Below are 26,425 nucleotides of genomic sequence, written 5' to 3' on the forward strand. Positions count from 1 at the left end.
GATGGGCAACGAGGGAGAATCCCTCCAAACTTCCAATCTAATCAGAAAGAATAAAACATATTAAGAGCCTCAGTTACGCGGTATAATCCTGGAAAACATTTGAGAAGATGTGATAATCTGCAGCATTCCTCTACTGCTAAACTGGGTTGTAGCCTGATTTTATTAAGGAAAAGTGACTTTTTATGTTTTAGGACTTTTAAAAAGTAAAAACTATTTTAAGTACAATTTTCCTTGTTCCTTAAATAAAGAATAGATATGTAAGCAACATAAAAATCCACCAATTGTGCCCCCAAATTATTTATGTTCCCAGTTTAAATATGTCTTTATCTTCAGTATACTATAAATTATATATTGATTTGAAGTATATCTTTTTCCATTGAATATATACAGGTAAATATTAATATTCTACTACAATATAAAATAAAATTTGCTGCTTATATTTTTTCTCCTATTCAAAATCGTACTTCTTGCAAGATATTATATTTTAAATGTAAATTATCATTCATCTTGGCCTCTCTATTTTTCTTTCCCAATTATTTGTATTACCCTTGAGATTTTTCTATAGTTTCTGACAATTGTAAAGAACAGAGAGTTATATACGTCTTACATGAAAAATTCAGCCTGTAGTTTTAAGGTATTTTTGTGCATGCATAACTTGTATAGTATGGAGGTCAACAAATATAAACCAAGTAATTTATTATCTGTATGATCATTCTTGTTTCTTACTAGAAAAAGAAATTCCCCTTGAAATGTAATTAAATGAACAAAAAATTTATAAGTTGAATAAAAAGTAATGCCTTAAGGTATTTCCAACTTACCCTATGCTTACTGACTAAAACAAAATAAGCTTGTTGAAGGGTCTGCTTTTACTTCTTTAGCATTAGTATGATTACAGCTATTTAATAGCTTCTTCCCTATTAAATTAACTCACCCTAAGATGAACCTAATTATATCATTCTATTATTATTAAAATTGTAAGACCTTTCTCTATTTTGGGATCATTATCAAGTAGCAAAAGGCTGTGGGATAATGTTAAATTCCTCTGCCCACCACTTGCACACACACTTTTACACCAATTACCAAGTGTCTTGGTCCCATTATTGTTAGGGGGCTACAGGCAAATCATTTAATCACCTCATCTCTACTGTGCCATCTGTCAAGTGGAGATAAACGTGAGTCATTTGTAAGAAAGTGGACACACCTTGAGACCATAATGTAGTGACATTAACAAGACACACGAACTTAAATATCACATTTTTCTTTATAAGAAACCGAAAATATACCTATAGAGCAAAGTAAAAAAGATCAATAGTAGGAAGGAGGGAGATAGAACTTTCTCAAACAAGAAAGGGATCAAGAGCTAGAGGGAAGGGGTAGCAAAGGAGAAGCAGAGAAAAAGGAACTAAAATGTACTGTGTACATGCACCTACTCCCCACCAGGAAGGTAAACATTATGCACTACAATCTCTAGTTATAAAAAAGGAAATAAAAGTGACCCATTTAGTAACAGATCTTTCACTTTGTTTTTTTCATTCTAACCTTCTCAAGGACATATACCCAAGCATTGGGAACATGCTCCATCACCACTAGGACTTTGTGTTCTAGCCACAGTAGGTGCTAAGCACCCACTTTCCATCACTCACTGTGACCAGCATAACTCAAGTGGAGCAGTTTCTGGCAAGGACCAGAGGTTTACAAAGTAAATTTTCTCTATTTAGATTTCCTGTATGTTTTAAAAGAATATTTAGAAAAAGAGCAAAATAAGGAAATGCTCTATCTACCTGTTTATCTCTTAAATAATCCAGAGCTTTAGAAAGAGTAGAGATGACTCATGTTTGTGGTGCTAGATTAAAACGAAAAAACACGCACAGTAAAACAAAACGACAATATATGAAGTAGAAAGTGTAATGAACAGATAGGAGCTTAGGAAAGAAAAACTGTTCATGAATAATATTTTGATTCAATGTGTAGTCTTCTCTATGCTGTGTAGCTCTAAAGGTGTGAAAAGTATAATTAGTTGTGCTTTAGACCTGTTGAATTTAATAAATACATTTTGCTATATTCATTTGATAGGTACATCAAGTACCAAAATATTTTTGGATTATAATAATTTGAGCAAATCTAACAAGTTTTATAACAAGTTATATGTAGAAGCAGCATATGAGTTGTTTAAAACTACTTAACATCTTTTAGTTACTAGATACCTGGTAAGATTCAATTTTATATTTGATGGAAATGAAGCACAGAGAGATCAACTATCTTAGAGATTGTGTCAGTGGTGACAGAACCAAAGCAAGGTTACACTGGATCACCAGAGGGGGTTAAACTGCTTCTGGATACACTGTATGAGTTCATTCATGCAGAGATATTTTTGTGCAGAAAGGTTAGGAATTACACTGAATTCTTAATAAGTTCCACTGAATATTAATGATAATAATCTGGGTTGAGGGTTTAGATATTTTCTTCATTATGTTATGTAAAACCTATAAGAGGTACACTATCTTGAAAAATAAATCCAACAATTTTTTCTATTCTTCAGTGAAAGTATGGAAATGCTGGAGTTTTCAATAAAACTGGTATCACTGAAATCCCATGAAGTGTATTTCCCCCAATATGAGTTTGTGTGGTATAAATATATGCTAGAGAGTAAATTTCTGACTTTTAAGAACTCACTTACAACCATGACTATGATAGTGGTTGCAATATGAAAAGAAATTTGATAGAATGAGTTAAAGGAACGCCATGTGTACAATGCTCACTCAGGGCAATAGGCTTCATCTGTACATCTATAAATTGCAAAGATAATCAGGGGGACTTTGAAGATTGCCTTATGAAGAATTTAAGTTGATAAATTGTACATTTATTCTAAGAAAGTCCAAAGCTATATTAAACATTTCTTGTTCTAAGGCATGGTTCCCATGCATACTACTATATCTGTGAAAAGAACAGGAAACCAAAATTCCCCTCATACTATTATATTCTTTACATAAGAGGTACCAGAACAGGAAAATCAAGTTGGCCTAAAAAAGATATATAGTAATCTCTAATCTCTACCATTCCCTAATGGTTTTAAACTAATTGGAAATTATAATTGTACAGGATAACACTGAAAATATAAACAAGGACAACAACTTTCATTCAGGATAAAGAAGACAATGTTAAAGGACTTCCACAAATCCCTATGCATTATCTTGTAAGAAACAACTCCCATGAAGATGAAATTTTCCCTTGCAGTCTACATAGCTTGTCCTTGGGTTTAATAATTTGAAACAAGATCTTACATCAATATTTGCCCACTTAAAAGATGCTGTACAGTTTGTGCTCAATATTGGCTATTTTATATTGAAAAAAGCCAAGTTTAGTAATGCTATGTGAAGAGAGACAAAACGGAGAGAAGCCCCTCATTCCATCAGGACAATTAATTATAAAGTGTTTCATCTCCTTCAGCACTATTGCACTGCTTTTTAGGTATTTATTCTCTCTCATAATAACCATCTCATTCTCTTTCATTATCTTCTCTATTAGAGTAAGGCAGAGACTCCCATTTGCTCATAGCATTTTGGATATCAAAATATTCCTTCTGGCTAATGCTAAAATACTCAAATCGGAACTGCAAAAAAGAATGTGTAAGTACCTTGCTTTTGGGCTACCTGAGAAGTGCCTCTCAGTTCAGCAAGCACCATGACTGTTCCAGGGTTTATAACATTTTAGACACTTCCCTTAGGAGTCCAGATATCACACTCCAGAGACAAAAAATATTTCTTGCTGTCCAAAATTATCCATCCCATCTCAGTCTTTGATTTTTTTTTTCTTCCTTCACTGAGCTGCTGTTAAAGTCAAAAACATTATCAGCAAACCCTTAGGGAATGAGCAAGCGGAGAAGCAAGCAAAGAACACAAAATGAGACATAGGTACAGGTAAAGACTTTCTGAAAAAAAAAATACCCAGTTGCACAAGAAATAATACCAAGAATCAATAAATGGGATCACATCAAATTAAAAAGTTTATGGACAAGAAAGGAAAGCATCATCAGAGTGAAGAGACAACTTACAGCATGGGAAAGACTAATATCTGGAATATATAATGAAATAAAAAAAAGACCCTCCCAATAAAAGGCTGAATCAAAAAATGGGCATCTGCAATGAATAGACACTTCTCAGATGAAGTGTATGTAAAATACATACATCAAGAAGTGTTCAACATCACTGACCTTTTGAGAAATGTAAATTAAAACAGCACTGAGATTCCATCTTATTCCAGAAAGAATGGATACCTCCAATAAATCAAGTAATACAAATGCTACAAAGAGTGTGGCAAAAAAGGAATGCTTTATTGGTGGGAGGCATCAATCAGCATGAAAATACTCCAAAAACTAAAAATAGAAATTCCATTTGACACAGCTATTTTTCTTCTTGGTACATTCCCAGAAGAGTTTAAAAGATTATAAGTGATACAAGCATACCAATGTTTATGGCAGTACGAATCATAATACATAAATATTGTAGGCAGCCTGAATATCAACCAGTAGATGAATGTATAATGAAATTGCAGTATTTATACAATGGAGTACAACTCTATCATAAAGAAGGAAGAACTTGAGTCACTGGTAGGAAAATACATGCACCATGAGACCATAATGTTAAGCAAAATAAATCAGACAAACAAGCTTTAAATAGTGAGATGGATCTTTGACATAAGGGAAGGGAATTGAAAGATGAAGGGAGGAAAGGGAGCAAAATGAAATTAAAGAAAAGGGGAATTGTGAAGTGTTGTGTATATTCACCAACTCCTTATGAGAAATATGATCATCATGTACTATAAACATGTGTAAAATATATATGTTCTTGCTTTCTTGCTTGCTTTCTTGCTTTCTTTTTTCCTCTAAGAGTTGGAGGAGGGGGAAGTGGGGGAGAAAGAGCAAGGGGTTAAAAACGAATTAGGAAATATGTACATGTACTAACTTCCTATGATCAATGTAATCTTTATGTATTATGCACACGTAACAATATAAAATGGGAATTTCTTTCCCATACGTCAGCTTTGAACCAATTGATTCCTACATTATTGTTTTTAAGTAACACCTTTATTGAAATAAAATTTGCATGCCATACAATCTACAAAGTAAATTAAAGTACACAAATCAGTAGACTTTAGCATACTGACAGCTGTACAACCATGACCACAAGAAAATTTAAATCATTTTTGTTATCTATCCCAAAGCAAAATAGTCTGCCCACTAGCTATCATCTCTCAACTTCTTCCTACTACATGTTGGCAAACACTGAGCTACTCTCTACTTTTATAAATTTTTCTATTCTTGAAATGCATTTCTTATTCAAAATAGACCATGCTCATATCAACAACAAAGACCTCAACACATTAAAAAAAATGAAAATCCTGCAAAGTGAGGTTTTACACCATACTGGAGAAAAACTAGAAACTGACAACAGAGACATACTTAGCATACAATAACTTCTTTTCTTTTTTCACTCCTTTGCTATTGTCTGTCTTTTATCTCATGCTTCATATCAACTTAATTACAGCAAATGAAAAAAATGTAACCAAAGTAACTTTGGAAATGGGTGGAGTATGAGAATAAAGAATTATACCTAAGAACTGCACTATAGTGGATAAACTTCCCACTACCCCAGCGGGTTAGGGATAGCAGTTCTAACAGATGCACATGAAACCAATATGTAAGTGACTGGCAAATAGTGGAGGCCATGTTTCTCACTGCTGCCCTGGGAACTTACAAGTAAGCATGAGATAATACTAGGATAACCCATGTGGTACCAGGCTAGAGTTAGGGTAATAACTGTGTTTGTCATGAGATGGATGATGATCAAAACAGATGGATAACAAATAAATATAGATAGACAAATATTTATGGTATGTGTTTTGCATAAGTCAGTATGCATACTTTTTGGCCATTTCAGCTGAAAGAGCCTTGAAGCAATGTGTACTCCCAACACTCAGAATTTTGTTTATAATGCCAGTATCCAATAAAAGGGACCAATGATCCTTGGAAATTTCCCTTATTCTAAGATTGGGGAAGGTAACAAAGAAGATAATTCTGATCTCCTTTTTGTACCAGAAAGAAAGGAAGCATCCTGCTGCATACTCCCCAAGTCAGGAACATACAATTTTGGCAATAGGGAAAATGGACACAGAGTCAAAAGAATGATATTTCAATGGCCAAACTTAGATGCTTTGAGAAGTACAGTAATAGTGGATGGTAATCTGACATTTTATGTATTCATCAATTCATAAATATATATATATAAATGACTGTTTAGAAAAAGCAATTCTAATTGATTTTTGAGGCTATTCCATCCTCAAGGAAGTGAAGGATAGCTTCAAACTGGTTAATTATTGGCTGTATATTGTAACTTATTTCCAAAGAAAAAACATGGAAATAGGAGAAAACGAATTTCCTGATAAGCAATACCTCAGTTAGGTGATCAAGTTCAGAATCAACAGCAATAAACTATGTCAGCAATATGTACCTTTGATATGGAAATCTATCAAAAGTATAAAGGCTCACTAATCTTCCTTCCCAAATCACTCAATATTAGGTTAATCGGACTAATCCAAGTTCAACAAAATTTTACAAAATGTTTGACCACCACTCATAAAAACAATTAAAGCAAGAAAATGCAGAACATTGTCACACTTAAGCTCATATTAAGGAGATTACTAAGCATAAATATTGTAATATCCTAGAGAAGATCCCATAAGAAAAAGAGTATACTAGCATAAAACGAAGAAAATCTGAATGATGTATAAACTCCACTTAATAAAAGTGTATCGATATTGTGTTATTCATTGATACCAATGAGTTTACTCTTCTCCTTAAAACATGTTGATGATATCATAAACTATGAAAGTGTTATAAAATTCTCTTTTTTGCTATATTTTTCTTTTTATTTTAAAGAGAAAAAATAATAAAAATGATACAGAATTTCAAAACAAGATGATAGGAAATTAACAATGGTTATTATATTGTGTATTGTTATCTTCAAAGTAGTTGCTCAGATTTCCAGATATGGGCCTGAAAAATTCATTAAACAATATAAATATTAACTGTTCCTTTCAATGAACTAATAGAAATTAGTAGTACAATTATCTTAGTTATTTTGGGTATATAAATATATTTTTCCCTTTCTTCTTTCTTTTTTTCTCCTTTCCTCCATCCCAGTTGTTCTTTCCTTTTGAAAAGTTTCTTTCCCTCTCATTATATCTATTGTACATTTGGATCTTATTTACTTTTTCAGTTTCTTACCCTGGGGAGACAATATGGTGTTTACACATGTGAATCTGGTTTTCTTCACTTATGAGTATAGTCTCTCGTTGCATCCATTTATCTATAAAAGCCTTGAGTTCATCTTTCTTTATAGCAGAGTAATACTCCACTGTATAGAAATACAACAACTTTTTTATCCATTCCTCAGTTGATGGGCATTTGGGTTTTTTTCCAAGATTTGGCTATTAGCAATTGTGCTGCAATAAACACAAGTGCACATATATTGTTATGATGTTTTCAGTTCTTCTGGAAAAGTACCCAGAAGGAGACTAGTTGGGTGGAATGGGAATCTTTAAGTGTAACAAAATAAAACCTTCATTCTAAAATTTAAAAAAAATTAAAAATTACCAAGTAGTATTACATTACAGAACTAGAACAGAGAAGTAAGACACATTTTATAAGATGGCAAGAATTTTAATCTACTGGTGAAATAATGGAAGAACCTTACTGACAAAGGAATACACTGAAAGCTCAATTTTTGAAGAGAGAGCCTCTAAGCACAGGGGTTCACTTGACCCATGCCAGTGCTAACATTGAAGATCTCAATATTAGGCTTTGTCAGTTGTCTGGGAAAGCTGTATTTCTTCTCTAGAAGCCAAGTGGTTTGAAATAAGTGAAATTTTCAGGAGGGGGCACGTTATGGGGAACATATTTAGAAGGCCCGGCTTACCAGTTTAGAAAAGTAAGTAAACCAAGAACACTATTAGATTTTATACAGGAGTATATAGAGGAGTAAAGTTGATGTTCTCAATGTTATATGTGTGGAGAACATGTCTTATTTTCTACTGTCAACATATCTACATAAGGACAAACAGGAAGTAATTTATCCAGCTTCCTTTAAACACTGGATTCTAAGAGAAAGCACCATGGCCACTGGAATCTTTACATATTTCCACAAAATAGAGAAACAGAGAGAGAGAGAGAGAGAGACAGAGAGAAAAAAAAAAGAAGAAGAGGAGGAGGAAGAAGAGGAAGAAGAGGAGAAGAAAGAAGAGGAGGAGGAGGAGAAGGAAGAGGAGGAGGAGCAGGAGGAGCAGGAGGAGGAGGAGGAGGAAGAAGGGAGAGAGGAAGGAAATCCAGCATGGGTTGGCAAACTTAGTACAAAAATCATCCCAGATTTTTTGTCACCTGGACTTGTACATTGGCCAGAGAGAGGGAAACTAGTTCTAGAGTTTTCTTGAAGATAAGGCACTGGAGACCAACCATTCTCATTGACCACTCTGCTTAAACATAATCTAGTGCATGATTAGACAAGGTTAGGGATCTATGTAAAGAATTAGGACATTCACCTTTATCATTAAACGACCTTCTTCCCCATATTTATGAAGCATTAGATCAGTGCCTGTGACGGTCTCTGTTCCCCAAGGATCATCTTTTTGTGTACACTCCATTTAAAGGGCAGTGCTTAGAGTACACTCCTCCCACTTAAGACAGAGTGGGTGAAAGCTGAAACACTTTAAAGAGGTGCCCTGGCTCTAAGTCTAGTGCTGTAAGTCTGGCTGAGGGACCAGAAAGGGGTCACTTAAATAGAAATGATTATATTGTGGCCATTTAATCAAGGTTTAAATTGAGGGAGAAATAAAAGAGGAGAAAGAAGAAGAGGAGGAAGGAAAGCTAAACGGACATGGACAGCACAGTAAGTCAAAGGTAATAGTTTACTCAGACTCAAGTGTGTACTCCAATGAATTGTAATCAATTATGTTCTTAAATATAGGGATAAATGTTGTGTGTATATATGTGTGCATGTGTGTGTGTGTGTAAATACCTTTATAAAACTGTTGTTTTTCTCCAAGTTTTTGTCATCCAGTTCACTTTGTCCATTTTTCCAGCATATATATTATTTTAATTAGCATAACAATTGCACACATTTAGTGGGTACGGTTTGGCATGTCAGTATTTGTATGCAATTGTAATGATTAGATCAGGGCAATTGAAATATCCATCACATCTCCTCAAACACTGATTACTTCTTTCTGTTGGATCCATTAAAATTATAGCCATTAGCTATTTTCAAATATGTCTTTAATTGTTATCAACAATAATAGCCGTAGCAATGGAAACATATGCCTACTGTGCTGTAGACTGTGAGAGGTGAGCCCTTCTACCCACCTTCACCCAGGACTTTTAGGCATTCCCTCACTAACATGAGCTTTATCTCCACAGTCCCTGTTAAACACCAAATGTACCTTAAATTTCAATCCTGACTCCTTTGCCTTTTCTTCAATGTCATTCATTCTTGCAGAACTTTAAGCATACCTTTCTTTCTTTTATTTTGTTTTGGGTACTGGAAATTGAATTCAGGACTTTCCACTTGCCTGGCAGGCACTGTACTGCTAAGCTACATCCCTAACCCTAAGCATATCTTTCTTGCAGAACTTCAACTCTGAGTATCTTCCCTTTATTTTTCAAGTTTACTCTCAAAATGAATGTTTCATAATGCAGCCTTCACTGAACACTGTGATACGAAGTATCAGATTGAGAATCCTTAAATTCCCAGTTATTATTGAAATAAAAAAACACATCATTTAAAAACCAATTATGTCTTTTTTATCTGAAGGATTTAGGCAATATTTTATCTAAATATTGCTTTCAGAAGCTTCTTTATTTTCTATTTAGAAGTGAACACATATACTGCAATAGCAATATGAAAAGAGCGTGTAAAAAATTCAGATTATTTAGCATTTATTTCACTAAAATTTCTTGCTTCATGCTATCCTTCTAATACATTGTTCATATTCATTTATAATTTTGAATTAAACCTGAATGTTATATCATTTTAAAGTTACATGTGAAAAACTCATTGTTTATGTAAATGAAGTCTATGAAACACTGTCAACTTCAAAGAAATCAAATTGCCATTCTAGCAGTATCTGTCTTACATCCAAAGCCTAGACTTAATTTATTATCACACACCACAAAATCAATTTTTAATACTTAAATTCAAGTTACAGAAAAATTTCCTTCATATAATCTTGCCTCCACATTATTGATTTTGGCTGTATATGTCCACCATAGTTCATTTCCTCTTCTCTCTTCTAATTTTAATTTTTTGCTTACCCTCATCCCATATCATCATAGTTTAGTCTACTGAAAAGTCTTTGATCACTTTACTTACTATACTTGCTATGAAAGGGGAAAATATTATATTGTAAAATCTTGTGATAGTTTTGCACAACAGTTGTAAAATAATGGAAATCTTTAGTTTGAAAACTAGAGGATCATTAGGATTCTGAAGAATCTCTAAACATCTATAGCATACAAAGGAAGAAAATGTTTTGCTTGGTTCCACACTACTGAAGTTTTTTCATATCTTTTTCTTTCTAAGAAATTTTTCCTGGCACGTGAAAATCCTCAGGAAAACTACATTAGCCTACTATTATTGTTACATTTCCTATACACTAGGTTTAGTATTTAAATGTATTACATTTGATAGCCACTAATTGGTACATTTTTAAAGGATAAACACTTCAAATACAGAGCTTCATAGTACAGGATGGAATCAGTGACAAATCAGAATTTGTTTGGGAAGTCCAGTGGAGGATGCACACGTAAAATTCAGGATTCAGAACTACCGAATTCTTCTTTGCTTCATTAAATCCATGACTGTATTACTTAACACATTTCAACTGATAATTGCTAATGTACACTATAATTTTAAATTTATCAAATTGTGGAATCAAATTAACTGATGAGCTTTGTAGATGTGTGAAATATTTACTCTTCTACACCTAAAGATCCAGAATCTCCTGGTCAAGACTGAGAACGTGCATTTGTCCTGCACACTGTCCTACCTGTTGTGAAAAAACCCTCTGTATCAGAAACCCTCTGATAGCACGCTGCCTTCAGCCTTTGTTCTAAGAACAGTGTGGGGACACAAAGCTTCCTTCCTGCCTGCACTAACCTGTGACAGCTTGGCAGATCGTCTCAGTTGTGTTTATCAAAGTTTGGCAGCTAAACATGAGGTGCTCCGAACACTGCCATGAGAAGGGCTTGGTTCACTTTTGAGCCCCCAGTTCCAAGCACAATGTTAGTACATATTAACTGGAAACTAGGAAAAAAGGATGCTGCTATAAATTACTGGAAATGAAGAATGTTTAAAGGGTGTTTGGAACCTGAAAGAAACATATGCATTGGCATGTAAACGTGAATGAGGAAGACAAAATAGGAGCAACATAGTGAAAGAATACCATACTTTCGTGTGATCTGGAAAATGTAATTAGCATTCCTTCTCTTATCTGGAGGTTTCTACACCTATACTCAAATTTCTGAAACTTTGAACACTTTCTGCAAGCCAATTTGAGTATATCTTACTCTAATGGTAGTTTCATGCTTTTGTCATGAATATGTTTGAATAAATCTGTTGAATACTTAGAAATCAGCATTACAGATTATAACATAAATTAATTTTGAGTCTCTTTTTTTCATGTGGTCCACATTAAATAAGTTAGTGGCTTTGCAAGTCACCTGAGCCTCAGTCTATCTTCATAATAACTGAGAAAGAAACTCTCTTTACAGAATATTATGAAGAAGTAAAACAATGGATGCAAACTTTCTGGTACAAACTAGTATTTAGTAAATGTTAGAGAAGAGTTAGAGACTGAATTAAACTCCAAAAATATCTCAGACACTTTGCTAATACCAAAATCTACACTGTCCTTTATCTTCAGGTTTTTTAATGAAGTATCTATGTCTTATACAGTTTATACAGCTGGGGAAAAGTAAAGTAATTAATGTTTACTTGAAGATGTTACATAAAATCTTTTCATTTAATACATTTTAATATTATTTGCAAAACTAGCGAGCCTGAAACTATTCCCAAATACTTTTACAAATATTCTATCAAAAAGTTTCTGTGGGTCAAATATATTTGCAATATCACCAGTTAAAGTTACTTTCGGATGTTGATGTGCATTGTATACATCTTAAGTGTGAGAAACAATTTAAAAATTAAAATATCTGCAAAATTTTAAACTCTATTTGGCCATGAGTAAGCATATTGGAGTAAAGCAAGGACATTAAACTCATTAACTTTTCATAAGTGCATAATATTTCATGGAATACATTTTACAATTATCTTTATGACTGTCTTGACATAGACCAAAGGAAGTCAGTGGCATCAGCAAACAATAAAAACTTAAAAGGAATTGCAAGTAAATAAGTTTTAAGAAAATAAAAATAAACTGATTTAACCTTTAGGAAAGAATTTATTTACCCAAAATTACTTAAAAAGATACAGACATTAAAGATAGCATGATAATCACAGGCAATAAACACAAAATGGGAGTGGGTCTACATCAAACTAGAAAAAATGTTGGCAAAGCAGAAGAGTCAATGGAGGGAAATGACATCCTCTACGATAAGAAAAAAAAGTAGAGTAAATGTTTGAGAAGGGATAATTTCAAAAGTATATAGTGATTTCTTGTAATCAATAGTGAAACTGACAAAAACCATTTCTTTTTTATTTTAAAAATAAAAGGAGGAAAATAACAGACAGACAATATTTTACAAAATAGCAAAAGAACAGTACAGACAGTGCGGAGTTACAAACAAACTGGTAGGGAATTAACAATGCTTGTTGTATTACATATTGATATCTTCAAAGTGGTTTCTCATGAAAACAGATATAGACATGCAATGCTGATTAACCAAGGACTCACTGACAGTTTCTTTCAGCAAAGAAATAGAAGACAGTAGAACAGCCATGTTAACTATCCTGCATATACATACATACAAAATTTCTCCTTCTTTCCCTTCTCTTTTCCCACATCCCAGTTGCTCTTTACCTTTGAGTGCTTTCTTATCCTTTCACATTGTCTATCATACCTCCTAGTTTAAATTAACTCTTTCAGGTTTTACACTAGTGAAACAATGCAGTGCTTGTACATGTATGTTTTTTATTTCACTTATGAGTATGGTCTCTAGTTGTGACCATTTACATATAAAAGCCTCAAGTTTATCTTTCTTTACAGCTGAGTAATATTCCATTATATAAAAGTACCACAATTTTCTGATCCAATCCTCGGTGGGTGGACATTTGGGTTGCTTCCACATTTTAGCAATTACAAATTGTGCTGCTATGAACATAGGTGCACATATATCACTGTGATATGATGTTTTTAGATCTTCTGGGAAAATACCCAGCAGGGGGATAGCTGGGTTAAATGGGACAAATCCATTTCTGTAAAGAAGACAGACATATAGCCAACAGATGCATGAAATAATGCTCTATATTAGTAATCATCATGAAAATGCCAATGATATCAACAATGTCAACTCACAACTTTGGGGGGATTACTTTTTAAAAAAAAACAAGAATGGTGGTAAAAATGTGGAGGAAAAATACTTGAGAGGGTTTGAAAAAAGTACAATGTGTGGTTTGAGAGAAAGTTAGAGCTCAATTTTTGAAAGCTGGAACAAGTGTATCTGCTGATTACAGAAAGTAAAAGTATGTGGGGAAAATGGTGGAAGATGAGTGGCCCTGAACAGAACGTGAAGCTAATAAGTATTTTAAGATCAGATGTTTCTGTGATGAAATATGAAATAATAATGACATTGATTATGAATACACACTATATTCCACATTTGTAAACACAGGATGACAATGTTTAGTATGATTGCTTTGAATTTTTATATGCTTTAAAATCTCCAACCACCTTCACATAAACTTAAACCACATCAACTTAAACTTCACACAGCATAAAGTGATGAAGATTGCTTTCCTCATATGCTAGCCTGGAGACTATCTAGAGTTCTATTTCTAATGGTGCTCAGAAACATATTATTAGAATTTCATCTTTGTATACCATGCTGTTTTAAACACACAACTATAAAGACTAATGCTAACGTTATTTCTACTATATAAATTTTATCCTCAAGTAGTACATTTTTTGTATGATATAGGACCTACTTAAAGGGGAATTATGTCATTTACTACTAATGCCATCTCCCAAAGGGTTTAAAAATTGAATGTGATTGTGTGTGAAAATTCTTCCTCCAAACTGGTTTGATTCAGTATGAGATGTCTATTGCCTAAAATAGAAAACAAAATATACACAGTGAAATCTTATCAAAATCATGTTTTATTGTGACTTTTAAATATTGAAGCTATATAGAACTCATTTAAGAAGGTCAACTGTGCACGATCCTTTCTGCATACCAAATATTGCCCTTTTTTCTAATATTCTTTTGGTTCTTGCTAAAATTTTATTACCCTGTGTTAATACCTAAATAAGTGAAATAATCTAATTTTCTTTATTGAAATGAAAGAATAGCAGCATGTAGTTTTCATAAAAGTCATACAATTATGTCACAATGGGCTTGGCTGTTAGTTATAAAAAGCGTTGTTTTTATGTAATTTTATAGGAAATCCATGCATTGCAAAAGAAGAGCTGGAGAATCTCATTGAATGACAATTAGGTTTATTATTTGTCCAGCTATAAAAGAGATATAGAAGAATGGTCCCTCCTAATAACACCCAGTTTCATCCCTACAGTTTCCTTCTTTTGGGAATCCCAGGCCTTGAAGAAGTCAATGTGTGGATTGGCTTTCCATTTTGTGTTGTGTATTTGACTGCTCTTCTGGGAAATGTTACCATCATTTATGTGATTCAGACTGAAGGCAGCCTCCACCAGCCCATGTTCTACTTCCTGGCCATTTTGTCTTCTATCGAGCTGGGTCTGTCCACATCCACCATCCCCAAGATGCTCGGCATCTTCTGGTTCAAACTGAGGGAAATCTCCTTTGAGGGGTGCCTCATCCAGATGTTCTTCATCCACCTGTGCATGGGCATGGAGTCAGCTGTGCTTGTGGCCATGGCCTATGATCGCTATGTGGCCATTTGTAACCCTCTGCACTACACGTTGGTCCTGACAAACAAGATGGTGTCAGCCATAGCTTTGATCATCCTCCTGAGACCCTTGGCTATCGCAATTTCCTTTGTGGTGCTCATCCTAAGACTACCCTTCTGTGGACATCAAATCATTCCCCACACATACTGTGAGCACAGGGGCATTGCCCGCCTAGCTTGTGCCAGCATCAAGGTCAACATCATCTACGGCTTATGTGCCATCTCTCTCCTGGTGCTTGATATCATAGCAATCATCTTGTCCTATGTCCAGATCCTACCTGCTGTCTTTCGCCTACCTTCTAGAGATGCGCGGTTAAAGGCACTCAGCACCTTTGGCTCCCACGTCTGCGTCATGCTGCCCTTCTATACTCCAGCATTTTTCTCCTTTATGACCCACCGCTTTGGCCGAAATGTTCCTCAGTACATCCACATTCTTCTGGCCAACTTTTATGTTGTCATCCCACCCGCTCTGAACCCTGTTATTTATGGTGTCAGAACTAAGCAGATCAGAGAGAGGATAATTAGACCATTCGTGAATAAATTATGAAATTTAGACTCCAGAGATCAGGAAGTTAACATAAGACAAAGTGGACCTTAGTCTTTACTACAAAAGTTGCAATATTATGATATCTGGGGAAGATGGCATCCTCTGTGTGGATTTGTAAAATTATTTCTAAAAAAATTTTTATTTTAAAGAGACAGTCAATAAAAATGATACAAAATTTCAAAACAAGATGATAGGAAATTAATAATGGTTACTATATCACACATTGGTATCTTCAAAATACTTGCTGAGGTTACCAGGTACAGGTATGCAAAACTGATCAAACAGTGTAAACACTAGCTGTTCTTTTCAATGAACTAATACAAATTAGTAGTATAATTATCTTAGCTATCTTGTGCATACATACATAACTTTTTATCCTTCCTTTTTTCTAAAAGTTTTAAATTTATGAGAATGAGAAAAAGTAACACAAATAAAAAGAATGCATATTCAGTATAAGTATAGTTCCAACCACAAAACACATATGGCCACAATTAGATGATAACTAAAATAGAATGGCTTGAAGAAGCACAAGAAGTTAATAATTGACAGGCATCATGATAATAAGCATTGATAGCACATATTTTTTCAAGCCTGGTACAGTTTTAATAATTTGCATTAACCTGCTCAATTCTTATATCTGATTCCAGAAATACTACTTAGTTACCTATCACATTGCTGAGGAAACTGAGGCAATGATATGGTGTGGAAAAGAGTGCATAGCAAAGAGGAAACGGGCCACAAGCGCGGAGAAGACCTTATGACACTTCCTTTTGGAGAGTCAGATGCTTTATTCATGGCCATGTGGATGCATAAACAGCAGGCAAACTCCTTCTTGTACCAGTGAAAAATACTACTCAAAGTTAAGAGGTGTATAATTTCAGAAAAATTTTAGATACACACCCTGTTTTTTTCCAGTCCATTTTATGATAGCATCTTGCCACATGGGCTGGCCTCAAGAGGCTCAATGAAAAAGAGAAAGTGGATAGAGGGAAAGAGAAATTATTGCATAAGATAAATGCTCAGAGCTAATAAAACCAAGCAGCAAGTAAAGATGACATTGCTGCATAAAATAAAAGCAACAATCAAAAGGTAATCCCATTGACAAAAAACACATGAACTCAAATTTTTCTCTATCAGTGTTGTAATAAAATATTTCATAAGCCCACCAATGAGAAAGTAAACCCACACTATGCTTCCATATATTCCAAGAATTGTTCTTAGTACAAGTACTTCAAATTTTTCTGAAAAAGAGCACAATGTAACTTTAATGAAATATATTAATGGTAATATTGTATTACTATAAGTAAAATTATAAAGTGGCATGCAAGTGCCTATTTCCCACATGAGTAAATAAAAATATACAACCTGCAAATATTAAAAATCTGTGGAACAAATTATAGGAAAAAATCTTGCCACATCAGTGATCAGTGTATATGAATGTCCAATATGAAAATTGGTCATATACACAGAGTAAGAATAAGAAGGGTCTCATAATTATTTAATAAGCAGAAAGACACTAAAATTAAGTAGTACTATTACAACTAAAATAGCATTTACTATGTCTTGACCACTTACATTTTTAATAAATATTGGTTTAATAAATATTTGGTCTTTATGTATTTCATACTAGATAATACATCAAGATATAACATGTGCATAGTCATATCCTTTATATGTATTACACAAAATTTAAAAGAATGAGTTTCAGGATAATTTTATTACTCTGTCAGTTAAGACTTAATGTAGAAATAACTATTAAATAACCCAATATTAAGAAAACTGGTTATTTCCATATTATATAATTTGAGATGATATTATATAATTTGATATGATATTATGTAAATTAGTGAGTGCAGCTATTTGGTGAGGAAAATGAAAGAAAGATGATTAAACATACATTTGATAAACAAAGTACATTACACATTTGAAGGAACCACAATTAACTGTAGAAAATTGATGGATATAAAAACTGGAAATAAAAATGAATCCCATAAACAATTTGTGTATCCATGAGATACAATACCCCCGGGGTCCAGTTTGCTAGATGTAGGTTTCAGCTGATAGGCTTCAAATTTGTTTCCCAGGCTCTCAGAGAATCTCAGTCCCTCAACAGATTGACCTGGGACACCCTCTCTGGGGAGCTACCTCCTCTTCATAAAGGGTTCACCTGGAGAAGTACATACATAGGGAAACTCGTCAGGTAGGTCAGCTTGACACTGCAGAACGTGTAGGACACTGCCCTTGGGAAGGAAGCTCAGGTTCTGTTTCATATTTCTGGTTTCTTTCCCATAAAGGATCAGAGAGGTGGAGCAAATAAACCAGAACAGCCAACATGGACGAGACTTTGTGGAAGACATATCAGGTATTTTTAAAGATGTAGCCCGTATGGAAGTGCTGGGCTCCACGTGGTTCAGCTACCACCATAGAGAGGGAGCACTGACTCCCCACTGAGGCGGCAATGTGCCTGCAGATAAGGGCATGGACAGCCATCATTTCAGAGCCATATGTGTGTAAGTCATTAGTGATTCCTTGGAAATAGCTGCTGACTCTTGCTAGCTGGAAGGACTAGGGATGCGTTTGAGCTCTGGGCTGGTGTGCAGCAATACCAGTATTGTTCTACCTATGTCCTGATCTGTATTCAGAAATCAGAGACAGTGCTTTTGTTCTCTTTGTCATTTGAGTACTTATATTTGAGTTACAGAGTTCCATTTACCTTGGACTAAGTGGATTGCACCCAGTTCATGTGTTCCCTTCTAGAGTGATAGATTTGTTTTATTTGCTATAAATAAGACGTTGGGTTTTTAAGAAATACTATATTAATACCAAGAATCATACCCATGAATAACAATAATGAGAAGTTTCTTAAGGGAACAGTAAAGTCTCATTTTCAACACATTTTATTAGACACCTGATATCTGTAGCATAGTTTTTTGCTGTCAGTAAAGCCCTATAAGTTTGATTTGATTGCTATCTCAACCTCTACAGATGAATAAAATAAGGCTCACAAAATCATTTATCTAAGGTCATTAGTAAGTGGGACAATGAAGAACATAAAGTCAGGATTCCCAAGATCAAATGCCCTAAACCTCAAGTGAACTAGTTTCCAATCACAGCAGAAAAATGAACTTTGACAAAGGAAGAGTGTGTTCATATTGCGCACTGAAGAGACCTCATTCAGCAAGTGCACCACATACTCCTGAGAGCATTGTGCTGACATGATACCGTATTAACCATGAGGGCTTCACAGAAGTTCAGGTTCCTACAACTACTGAAAAAGATGGTGCGGTGGTACTGGGAATGAAGGCTAGATCATTGATCAATCCCACATCCTCCAGTCGAGAATAAATCACAGGAATGCTTTGTTGAGATGCTCCGCTTCTGAATCACTTGAGGCTGAATAAGAATGAATATAATTATGTATTATTGGTGTTTGCTTTAAACCACTGATCTAACAGTTTATGTTGTTATGCATGCGAATCTGTGAAAGCTCAGAATGACAGTCACCACAATGGAAATATCAAAACAGATCACTTTTTCCTGATGATGAAAGAATCAGATAGAGTGCAAAGCCATGTTCAGAGGTACAAATAAAAAGGAAAATATCACAAATAAAGGTAAAAATTGATTTTACAGAAATCATGTAGAATATGAGGCATGATCAAAATATATGATGAATATTAAAATTTTTAAAAATGTATTACAGTAGAAGACACAATGTTATTAAATGCCCACAAAATATTTTCCCTCACTTCCTATACACTTACCTAATCACTCTCAATACTTTCTGAAGCAGTTTTCTTTGTCCTCTTGAATGAGTCCCTTCATGAATTACAAGCAAAATATAGTGAACACTGCTGCTTCCAAGTACCACCCCATGGAAAACCAGTTTCATGAAAATATTATTATATATTCTCATCTATCTTATATGCTGCATTGCTGCACTATTTAACTTCTGGCTCTTCCTCAAAGTCAGAATAACAGTGAATAATGAAGATTTTTGAATTGATTCAGGACCTCTAGCCAGTAGGAGAACATAAACAAAGACACTCAGGAAAGTGGCCAGGATTGCTCAGAAAGTTACAAGAACAGTGGGTAAATGTGTTCCAAGTGAAAGGGAGTATTTTGAGTCCTTAACTCTAACTTATTTTTAATTAGAATATTTACTATATTTTGCAATCTGACATACTATTCAGTTTTAACCTAAGTTTCTTGCTTTATGTGATTTTAATGAACTATAAAATATTGAAATTTTCTTGTAAAATTGTTTCTTTAATTGAATAAAATATCTGTACTTTATTCAAATAAACTATTCTGTCTAAAATAAGCTCAAAAACTGAATATTTTATGAAATTATATAGTATGTTATATGATGTAATTACATTACTTTTGGTTAAATTTATACTTTATACCATTTTATTATGGAGCATTTGAAAAACACATACTAAACAGAGAATCATATACTCCCATCACCCAGTTAGAGCAAGTATCAACTTTCTTGTGATTTCCTGTTTGAATTTGATTTTAAACATAAGATTTACACACATTTAATGCACAAATCTGATCTTTACAGACTTGGGGAATGTGTACACCTACGTATTCTACACCACTACAAAGACAGAGAATCCTTTCTTTACCTTAAAACACTCACTTATGTTCCTTTCCAGGAAATCTTTGAATTGATCCCTGGTGACACTTCACCTGGCACTTTGAACCTCTAATTACATTTTGTGTTCTAGAACTTAATATTAATGGAATAATACAGAGCCGGTGATGGTGGTGCACCCCTATAATCCCAGCACTTGGGAGGCTGAGGCAGGAGGATTGTTGCAAGTTTGAGACCAGCCTGGGCTACATAAGTGAGTTAAAGGCCAGTCTGGACTGCATAGTGAGACCTGTCTCAAAATAAATAAATAAATAAATAAATAAATAAATAAATAATACAGTAATTATGTTTTGTGAATTAGTAGCATTCATTAACTCAGAATAGTGATTTTATATTCATTTGTGTATTTTCATTCAAATTAATTAATCCATCTGTGTTAAAGAGTGAATATCTGCTATATAAACATTCCAAATTTGAACATCTGTTCCCTTATTGATGTCTGTTTGTGTGCTGGGCACATTGGAGCCGTTATGAATAAAGCTGTTACAGACATAGCTGCACAGATCTTTCTATGCTTTTCTTTCTCCTGAGTAAGCCACTGACATTCAACTGATGTGTACAAGGACTGGCTTGGTGTGTTGATAAACGCAGAAGAAACCACTACAATTTGCCAGAATTTTAATATTTTTATTTCACATGGTTTGGAACAGAACACCATGCTCAATAGCTGTGTCAAAATTTGGCATTGTATGCTTTATTACTTTAGTCATTGTAGGGGCTGGGTAAAGTTATGTCACTAATTGTTTAATGTATCTGACTTATAACTAATGATTTTACAAATTTTAATATAATTTATATGCTTCATTTACCCAGTGTCACATAATATATTATTTTTATGATTATTTCCCTTGTGGTATATAGTCCATTTTTTCCAAATGATACCAACAATTATAAAGATATTATAATTTTAATTTTTAAAACTCTTGATCTGCATCCGTGATGTAATTATCATTCTACATGTACTGCAAATTTGGAATTAAGGTTCTTTTTAAAATATACATAATCATTTTCATGGTCTGACTTTTAGAACCAACTTTTCTATCTTTACTTGATCACTACATTGGTCCTTTTATAAAAATTATGTTAAACATATAAAGGTGAGAAAGTTAAATTCAGTATGTGTATCTACTGCTTTCTTCTTTTACTTATTTTTCCAGAATTATGTAAAACTAACCTGTTCTTGTACCTTAGATTTACAAGTCTGAAATAATTTAATCTATATCCCCTACATTTTATTCTTCTAATGAACTTAAGGTAGACTTATCACTGTTTCAAAATGTGTCCAAGTTTATTTGGTATTGGTTGAAATTATTATAAACATATTGTTAATCTTGGAATAATTAACATCCTAACATATTTCAATTTTCTCACTGGATACCTTATGTATGTATACATGTGTTTATATATAGGTTTATGTATCAGAGTGTCTGTATATTAACACACAATTTGTACTTTATAAGATTCTATAATTTAAATGTCTACTATTAAGTACTTTAAATTTTATTGCATTGTAAATTATATGACTAAGTTTCATCAAATTTTAATTTTTTGATTAATACTGTATGGAATTTATTGATTCTTTTGACTACCTAATTGATATGTTAAATGGTTTGTTCTAAATGTTTGCATAAGTTCATGTTACTCATAAATAGAAACCTTTTTATTCCATTCTGATGTCTTATTTCTTTTTTCTTGATATATTGAACTTGCTAGAAATTTCAGTAATATGTCAAATATAACATGTCAAATAAAATTTCAGTAATATGTCAAATAATGCTAATTGATATTATTTCCATTTTCTCATTCCTATGGGGGAAAAATCAGCATTTAACCATTCATTATTATGTTTGCTGCATTTGTATTTATCGAACCAAGCAGATTTTATTTTTATCTACTTTATTTAAAGTTGTTTTTAAAATATCATACTTGGATTCTTAATTTTATTAAATATTTTTCTGCCTTTATTTAAATGAATGTTTGCATTATTCAATTTTATTGTAAAAGACAAATATTTAAATGTCAAAAATACTGATAATTGATTCATCAGCCAAAGCATAGCAAGTCTCATAGGTAGCAAAATATGAACATAGTATCAGTTAGGTAGGGAGAGAGATCAGATCAGACCTAGAGAGGAGGGACTGTGGGACACATATTGCATTGTGATTGTACATTTTCTGGACCATTCATTCCCTAAATTCTTCTAATCTTTTATATTTGCTTAACAATTCACAGAGTTTTCCTTAAATGTCTGCTCAATGCAATATCCAAGGTATTTGATCTAGTTCCTGGAGAGGTTTTCATTAGATAATTTATATTAACAAAAGAATGAGCTAAAGACAACCATGAATCATTATATCATGTTATCACCAGAAAACATGGCTTGCAAATTTCACAGTCTTATTTTAATATTAAATAGTCAATGCTTTAAGTATCTCAGTTAACATTCACTAATGTCCTTCTTTTACTGTGTTGGGGATGCAATTGCCATGCTATTGTACATAGACTATCCTGCCACCCTATATTGCCTTGTGTCTCCCCAGAACTACTGAAGACAGCAGAGTATCTTCCAGGACTTCCCCACAGGATGATGTCCTCCGTGAACCACACGGCCTCAGCCTTATATCCCTCTGCCTTCCTCCTGCTGGGTGTCCCGAGTCTGGAAAATTTCCACATCTAGATTGCCTTCCCTTTCTTTGCTGTTTATCTGATAGCACTTGTGGGGAATTTCACAATCTTATATGTGATCAGGACTGAGCAGAGTCTTCATCAACCCATGTTTTACTTCCTTGCTCTTCTCTCTTGGATTGATCTGGGCCTCTCCACTTCTACCATCCCCAAAATGCTGGGCATCTTCTGGTTCAACCTCAGGGAGATCAGCTTTGAAGGCTGCCTCATCCAGATGTTCTTTATCCACACCTACACTGGCATGGAGTCAGTTGTGCTCCTGGCCATGGCGATTGATCGCTTTGTTGCCATCTGTTACCCACTAAGATATACCAGTATTCTTACCAATAAGGTGGTGGCCATTATGGCCTCTGTTGTAGTGGGCAGACCGGTCCTCCTCGTGATTCCCTTCTGTCCTCTTCTAAAACGACTGCCCTTTTGTGGACACTACATCATCCCTCACACCTACTGTGAACATATGGGCATCGCACGTCTGGCCTGTGCCAGCATAAGGGTCAACATCGTCTATGGTTTATTCACCATTGCAGCACTCTTCTTAGACATAATCCTTATCGCACTCTCTTATGTTCAGATCCTGCAAGCTGTTTTCCGCCTTCCTTCAAGGGACGCCAGGCGCAAAGCACTTAGTACATGTGTTTCACATGTCTGTGTCATCTTAGCGTTTTACACCCCTGCATTGTTCTCCTTCATGACACACCGGTTTGGTAGAAATATTCCTCATTCCATTCACATCCTTCTTGCTAACCTGTATGTAGTTGTTCCTCCTTGTTTAAATCCAGTTATTTATGGGGTCCGGGCAAAACAAATTCGGGAAGGAGTTGTGAAAATATTTGTGAAGAAAGAGTAACTCGAATTTATTAAAAATTTTACAAAGTATTTCAAGCTCTTCTTCAATATATACATTCTTCCCTGGCGGCCCAAAATGAACTTGGTAAATGACCATACAGAAATCAGTTGAGACATTCTGAAAATATATATTCCTACCCAGTGGTTCCCCTATGTAATTTCTACTTTGACAATGGTGTCTTTAGAACAGTAGGAAAAAATATTTATATTTTGGATAAATAGGAACATTTTGGTGCCATATAATTCTTCAGGTTTTGATCCATGAGTCAGGATTTTCTAATTCTGATATTTAACTACCTATTTGCTAGTATTACTTTTATTACATGATAGCCCCTACTTTCACAAGGATTTATTGGTACCACATGTTATTTATTCCTCACTTCTGTCCTTCAGACTCATTTCCTGCAGCCAGCTCTACACTGGCACCAAAACCAGAGGCAGGTATTACATGAAAAAATTAGATATTGAATTTCTTAATAAACTTATCCATAAAATGACTGAGAAGGCTTATGTAAATTGAATACATTAATCAGAAAACATGTTCACAAGTAGTATTTAGGTCAGAAATCCATGGATAATAATGGCATTTAAAAATCAATCAAATATTTCCCCATACTATCAACTAAATTTTCAGGTATGATAAAATCAGTTATCACATCTGCTAAAATGTCCAGGTAGAGAGGGAGGAACTACCTCAACCAGATCAAAGATATATTTCTTCACTCTTGATATACTTACAGAGTTTTGTAACCATCATCCAAATTTAATTTCAGAATATAGCGTCATATTAACAAATCTTTTATTGTCTTTCTCTTCTTTATCTTTCATTACTAAGTTCTCATGGTGTTGCCAGAGATTGTCTTTCAAATAAACCACCTTATCCATATCCGTGTTTCCAAATTCAAGACTATTACGCATGAAAAAGATTGCAGAGTTTGCAATACTCCCAAACCATTTGGTTCATTCTGTAAACCTATCATGACGGCATACATAATTGATTGTAGGGTGGTACATATTGATAAAAGTTCAAATGTTATAGAATTCTCTATTGTGACAAAACTTCTCTGGTAAAAAGTTGTCTTCAAAAACATAGTTCTTAAATTCTTTTCTTGCTCTTTAGAAATGCCATTTTTTTGTGTTGCATTCTTAAAATTTTGTATCTCTTCTCATATCTTTAAAATGAAAAATCAAACTATTCATTGGTATCTAGTGCCAGGAACATGCTGCTGTTCTCTGAGTGGTTTCACCGGCATTTTAATATTTAAATTTTTATCATCATAGGATTGGGAAACATAATAATGATACTCATTTTGAAGAATTAATGGGCTTACAAATGGCATCTTAATCATTTCTACTTCCACTTCCCCCCTAGGCCCTCCTTCTCCCATCCCCAGGCCTTCTTACAATCTCCACAAGGTCTACCTCATGTTTCCTGTCATCTCTTCCATTTTGCTATTTTAGTTATTTACATTTTGTGTTTCTCACATATGAAAAATCACTTAATATTTAACTTTCTGATTTATTTAGCAATACAGTCTCAAATTACATCCATTTTCCTACAAATAACTCATTTATACTTCTTTATGCCTTAGCAGGTATCTCTCAGTATCTATATGTCATCTATCTATCTATTATCTATCATCTATCTATCTATCTACCTATCTATCTATCTATCTACCTATTATCATCATCATCTATCTAAATTTCTTTATCCATTCCTCTACTGGTAAGCACAAGCTGCTTCTAAACTGTAATTATTTTGAATTGTGCTGCCATAAACAAAGGCATGCATGTGTCAATGTGCTATGGTGACTTTACGTCTTTTGGGGAGATTCTCAGACGAGATGCAGGTGGGTCAAATGGAATTTCTACTTTTACTCTTTTCCATATTGATTTCCAAGTGGTCATACTAGTTTACATTCCCACCAGCGAAGTACAAGGGTTTTTTTCTCCCAACTCACAGCCTCAGAAATGGTTGTTGTTGTCTGAGTTCCTGAACACAGCCATTCTTTGTAGAGTAAAATAAAATCTGAATTTTGTTTTCATAATGATGGGGTTTTATCAGAGGATTGAAAATCACTTGTTTTGATTGTAATGAATGTTTTTATCCCTAATGTACTCATTAATTTCTGCTAATTTCCCATAATGCATACCTTTAGTGGGGACAAATTTATTTCAACTGAGAAACAGAAAGAGAAATGATTTACATGCTACAAATGTGTAAACTGAAGACAGGTACTAACAAAGAGTGTGAATGAGAGGAAAAACCACAGATCTCTCTGTCTCTCTCTCTCTCTCTCTGTCTCTCTCTCTCTCTCTCTCTCTCTCTCTCTCTCTCTGTGTGTGTGTGTGTGTGTATCTGAGACATGATTTTTGGATCAGGCTCTTTGCAATTTTATAGGGAAAAGAAACTGAAAAACTTATACTTCCAATATGTGACCCATGAAAAAGTGCCCTTTGTAATATAGAGAATGTGTTCATGAAAGAAGCTATCAAACTCAGAGGTTGTTCTGCAGGTCTGACACCAGGAATGCA

General features: G+C 34.1%; 1 protein-coding gene and 1 pseudogene across 1 annotated transcript; both read left to right on the plus strand.

Annotated features, from left to right (window-relative positions):
* Positions 1-14,757: 14,757 nt before the first annotated feature.
* LOC102024553 (olfactory receptor 52E1-like) lies at positions 14,758-15,696 on the plus strand. Its single transcript, XM_005380068.1, has one exon. The coding sequence runs from the start codon at positions 14,758-14,760 to the stop codon at positions 15,694-15,696; it is 939 nt and encodes a 312-aa protein (XP_005380125.1).
* A 7,250-nt stretch (positions 15,697-22,946) lies between these two features.
* Positions 22,947-23,891, plus strand: LOC102024894 (annotated as a pseudogene).
* The last annotated feature ends 2,534 nt before the right edge of the window (positions 23,892-26,425 follow it).

Source organism: Chinchilla lanigera, unplaced genomic scaffold (assembly GCF_000276665.1).
Source record: "Chinchilla lanigera isolate Chin_1 unplaced genomic scaffold, ChiLan1.0 scaffold00013, whole genome shotgun sequence".
In the NCBI taxonomy this organism is placed as follows: Eukaryota; Metazoa; Chordata; class Mammalia; order Rodentia; family Chinchillidae; genus Chinchilla; species Chinchilla lanigera.

Excerpts from the sequence above, each read along its gene's own strand:
- LOC102024553 (XM_005380068.1), top strand. The coding sequence starts at position 14,758 with ATGGTCCCTCCTAATAACACCCAGTTTCATCCCTACAGTTTCCTTCTT.